This window comes from Octopus bimaculoides, chromosome 29, assembly GCF_001194135.2.
Source record: "Octopus bimaculoides isolate UCB-OBI-ISO-001 chromosome 29, ASM119413v2, whole genome shotgun sequence".
Taxonomy (NCBI): domain Eukaryota; kingdom Metazoa; phylum Mollusca; class Cephalopoda; order Octopoda; family Octopodidae; genus Octopus; species Octopus bimaculoides.
In genome coordinates this window covers 2,804,447-2,809,758 of record NC_069009.1, presented here as the reverse complement: position 1 = coordinate 2,809,758, position 5,312 = coordinate 2,804,447, and the positions used below count along the sequence as shown (strand labels likewise).

The window sequence follows — 5,312 nt, the reverse complement described above, 5'->3', positions numbered from 1 at the left end:
GAAAAAACAACAACAGACGAGGACAGGTGGTGTAAATAACAAAAGGATGTATTAGTATGACGCTCGGGAATACGGAAAGTCTTTGACGTTTCGAGCTACGCTCTTCATTCCAAGCTCAAATATATATATATACTTTATTTAAAAGCAGCAGTTGTATATGTATGTATGTATATATATATATATATATATATATAGTTAATAAATTACAGGATATACACCTGGTAGTTTACCGATAAAGCACATTTACTTTCGCAGTGTTCATTGGGTATTTGATGAAGGAGAGAGATGGAGAAAAATGACCAGCAAGCTGCAACAGAGAATCGAACACTGTATCTCTCAAAGCTATTTGTTGTTAGGGTTACTTCGCTTACTAATAACCACTAATACTAACTACTGTATGGCACAGTAGATAATGTAGTCCTAGATACACTATTCCTAAATAAAAAAAACAGGAAGATCATTACAACGCCTGACAGGGCACCAAAGGATAACAATAACAACAGGAAGAACAACAAGTGATATAGGGTTAAGAGTACCTCGTTAGCCAACTTGAAAGTGCCCCAGTGGATACCAAATGATTGTTTTGATTGAATATCTTGGTGTATCAACACAGCTTCACCAGGATCAACATGTTGGGGCCTCATCATCCACCTACAACAGAACATAATGATTATTAGTATTATTATTATTATTATTATTATTATTACATACGGCGACAAGCCAGCAGAATCGTTAGCACAGAGGACAAAATGCTTAGCGGTATTTCATTTGTCGCTACATTCCGAGCTCAAATTCCACCAAGGGTGACTTTCTCTTTCATCCTTTCGGGGTCAATAAATTAAGTACCAGTCAAGTAACTGATTGCCCCCTTCTCCACAAAAATTCAGGCCATGTGCCTATAGTTAAAAGAATTTTTTTACATCTCTTTTGAAACACACACGGACTTAATTTTGAAAGATATTGAAAAATTTAGTAAAATAATTTTGTCATTATTAATCAAGTGTTTGGAACATAAATTAACAGGGAATTTTGAAAGGTTTTAATTTAGATCACTTTAATCCTTTTATTACCATATTTCTGTTGAAATTTACTGCCTTGATGTTTAAATTAATTTTGAAAATAAAGAATTTAATAAAATAATTGTCGTCATTAATCTGGCATTTGGAACATAATTAAAATGAGATTTTGACAGAAGGCTGGTAACTAAGGCCCTCTCCCTCAAAGTGAAGGGTAGATTGTATGATGTCTGTGTATACACAGCTATGTTACATGGCAGTGAAACATGGAAGTTCACTACAGAGGACATGTGAAGGCTTGAAAGAAATGAAGCCAGCATGTTCCACAGGATGGGTAATATCAGTATGCACGCATAAGAAAAATGGTGAGAAAGGATCTTCAGACACTGGGCCTCGCTGAGGAAATGACAAGGAACCAGATGTGATGATTTGCTGTATTTAATAAGATGCTTCAACATTTTTTACATTTGACGGATATTTGTCCTCGTAGGGTAAGGCCACAGTTTCTACTGCTGGCGGCACACTTCCCGACAGGCCTTCCTCCGTTGGTGGCACATTTCCCACCAACGGAGCATCGGGACACGCCGGCGGTACGCTATCAAGAGTCGACCGTGTCCTGTTCTTCCTTTTTTTTGGGGCCATGGGAGTAGGGGGCACTTCCGCCTTAACCCGCAATACCACTAGCATCACTGCCACCACCACCACCACCACCATTTGTTTACTTACCTTGGTTCAAAGGAGCCTATAGGGATAGCAGCAAGAGAAAAGGGACCATATTCTGCCCCAATTTGCTTGAATGCTGCACAGTAGCCTGTGTCCCCTGTAAAGAAGTACTTCTGGGTTGGTCCCAGCACACTCCAGCTGCTCCACAGGGCCTGGAAAGAAAGGAGAGGGAGAGGATGTGAGGGTTAGAGAGAGAGAGGGGGAGAGATTGTGAGGGTGTGGATGAGAGTGTAAGAGTGAGGGTAAGAGATGGTGAGTGAGAGTGGGAGTGACAGAAAGGGTGATTGAGGGTGAGAAAGAGAGAGAATGATAGAGAGGATAGAAACAAAGGCAATTATGGCAGTGAAGATGATGATAATGATGTTGATGAACACAGTGCTGATGGTGGTAATGATGATGATGATGATGATGGGCAAGTGTCTTCTACTATAGCCTCGGGCCGACCAAAGCCTTGTGAGTGAATTTGCTAGACGGAAACTGAAAGAAGCCCGTCGTATATATATATATATATATATATATATATATATATATATATATATATATATATATATATATATATATATATATATGTGTGTGTGTGTGTGTGTGTGTGTCTGTGTTTGTCCCCCTAGCATCGCTTGACAACCGATGCTGGTGTGTTTACGTCCCCGTAACGTAGCGGTTCGGCAAAAGCGATCGATAGAATAAGTACTAGGCTTACAAAGAATAAGTCCTGGAGTTGATTTGCTCGACTAAAGGCGGTGCTCCAGCATGGCCGTAGTCAAATGACTGAAACAAGTAAAAGAGTGAAAGAGTATATGTTTAGCCACAGGTCAGTCCTGAACCAGCAGACCTATAATCAAAGATGCTCCAATTGTGACCTCTCCATCTGTTATTCAGACATAGTGTATCTTGGACTACATTATATATATGTATATGTGTATATATGTTTGTGTTTGTCTGTGTTTGTTCCCCCTAGCATTGCTTGATAACCAATGCTGGTGTGTTTACGTCACCGTCACTTAGCGGTTCGGCAAAAGCGACCGATAGAATAAGTACTAGGCTTACAAAGAATAAGTCCTGGGGTCGATTTGCTCGACTAAAAGGCGGTGCTCCAGCATGGCCACAGTCAAAAGACTGAAACAAGTAAAGGGAGAGTATTATAGTAATGAAAGTGATGACAGAGATGACGACAACAATGACATTTAGGACAATAATGATGATGATGATGCTGAAGGTGATGATGATGATGATCACAGTAGTGATGATGGTGATAATGATGATGCCACATACAACATACCTTGTTGGTGTCGTTGACTCCCCTCCTACTCCAATGCTGACATGGGGTACACACGATGCGCACCTCCGGGTGGTCCGGCACCTCTGAGCTCTCCCACCAGCTCAGCTCTCTGATGTTCTTGCAGCCCCCGTTTTCCCGCATCCACTTGCCGTTGCCAGCCGGCACAAACCAGGTGAGCTTCGCACCAAACTTTTCACGCAGGGCCACGACAGAGCCGTAGTCGAGGTGGTCATAGTGATTGTGGCTGATGAGGACGACGTCCACTCGAGGCAGGTCTTTTACCCTCAGGGGCAAGGGACGAAAGCGCTTTGGCCCCACAAACTGAACGAATGAACACCGATCGCTGAAGACCGGGTCAGTGAGTATGGTAACCCCATCTAATTGCACCAGTGTGGTTGCATGTCCAAGCCACATGTAGCGAATACCTTCTTTTGGTGGATCAGCAAGTTCTTGGAGATCAGGAGTGATAACAGGCAGAGTCTGGTCAAGGACCTAAAAACAGAAGGATATACTGGAATAAAGAGAATGTGGAATAATGGAATAGCAGAATAATAGAATACTAACAGTATGTGTCTTCGAAATTGAACGACTTGCACCCATGCCAATGCCGTCTCCATTGGACACGAAACTCGGCTTGCGAAGACCTGTTGGGGCAAGCTAAAGCGAAATTGTGAAGGCACCTGTGCCCAGCGTCGCCTTCCTGGCACTTATGCCGGTGGCACATGTAAAGACATTCGAGCGAGATCGTTGCTAGTGCTGCTGGACTGGCTCCTGTGCAGGTGGCACGTAAAATACACCATTTTGAGCGTGGCCGTTGCCAGTACCGCCTGACTGGCTGAACACTCCACAGACACGTGTACCCTTAACGTAGTTCTCGGGGAGATACAGTGTGACAAGGCTGACCCTTTGAATTACAGGTACAACAGAAACAGGAAGTAAGAGTGAGAGACAGTTGTGGTGAAAGAGTACAGCAGGGTTCGCCACCATCCCCTGCTGGAGCCTCGTGGAACTTTAGGTGTTTTCGCTCAATAATGCCCGGTCTGGGAATTGAAACCGCGATCCTATGACCGCGAGTCCGCTGCCCTAACCACTGGGCCATTGCGCCTCCACCAAAGCTATAGTAGAAAGCACTTACCAAGGTGCTACACAGTGGGACTGAACCTGAACACGTGGTTGGGACGCAAGCTTCTTACCACATAGCCACATATACACACTTCTATACAAATGTGTGTGTGTATGTGCATCTATATGTGTACACCTCTGTACACTCACAAACCAAAGACAAAAACCAGTAAATAAATTAAGATCTGCTTTACCTCTTTGTTGGGTATATTGCTATTATCCTTGGTTATTACAAGCCACTTGATAACATCCAAGTAACTGATGTTCCTCCATGTCGGAAAAGGGTTATCATAAACGCCATTCTTGTACACTGGCTTAAAAAGTTTGTCTGCGGAACTTGTAGCCATTGTATCGTCGATGTCTTCAAATGTCAAGCAGTTTGCGACAGGACGTAGTTTAGACTTAAAGATGAATCTACAAACAGAAATAAACATTCAGAAATAATACTTTTCTAAATCTCTCAGAGATTTATGCAGTAGTAATACGATGAAGTAGTTGTATGCTGTCGACTTAATGTGACTGTTCCCTGAAGGGAATAATACTACTGTTGGTTAGACCTAGGAATGTATATCCTTATGTTTACAACATAAGGACACAGGAAATGTGTGAAGGCCAACAGGAAGCGGTTTACAACATAAGGACACGGGAAATGTGTCAAGGCCGACAGGAAGTGGTGAAGCTTCCTAGGTCTAACCAACAATAGTATTATTCCCTTCAGGGGACTGTCACATTAAGTTGACAGCATACAACTACAGAAACAAACATGTTCTTATTTCATACAAACATACAGAGAGGGTCTCGGATTGTTAACTAGTCAACTCTAGATCATCACCATCATTTAACGTCTGCTTTCCATGCTGGCATGGGTTGGACGGTTTGACTGAACTGGTAATCTGGAGAGCTGCACCAAGTTCCAGTCTGATTTGGCATGGTTTCTACAGCTGGACGCCCGGTAGAGACGGACTATATATAATCTGAACCTTTCCGCCCCCTTATTTATTAATTTTTTTAACGGAATCCCAATTCTGAAAAAAAAATTGTTTGAAAAATTTCAATTCCCCGCCCCCCACCAAGCAGGCTATTTACATGCTAGAAATAACAGCCAAATCTCACAAACTAGTGTTAGGTTTAGGGTTAGGGTTAAGTTTACCCTGTGGATCTATATAAAAACC

At 42.5% G+C, this 5,312-nt stretch overlaps 1 protein-coding gene across 4 annotated transcripts in view; it reads right to left on the bottom strand.

The window, feature by feature from the left end:
- LOC106876738 (N-acyl-phosphatidylethanolamine-hydrolyzing phospholipase D) overlaps positions 1-5,312 on the bottom strand; it is a 12,100-nt gene that overhangs the window by 4,145 nt on the left and 2,643 nt on the right. For all 4 annotated transcript variants that reach the window (XM_014925424.2, XM_052977862.1, XM_052977861.1 and 1 more), the window contains exons 2-5: positions 4,335-4,554; positions 3,019-3,510; positions 1,743-1,891; positions 537-651 (exon numbers count right to left, since the gene is read on the bottom strand). In XM_014925424.2, the coding sequence (XP_014780910.1) occupies positions 537-651; positions 1,743-1,891; positions 3,019-3,510; positions 4,335-4,554 (976 nt within the window). The remainder of the gene's footprint in view (positions 1-536; positions 652-1,742; positions 1,892-3,018; positions 3,511-4,334; positions 4,555-5,312) is intronic.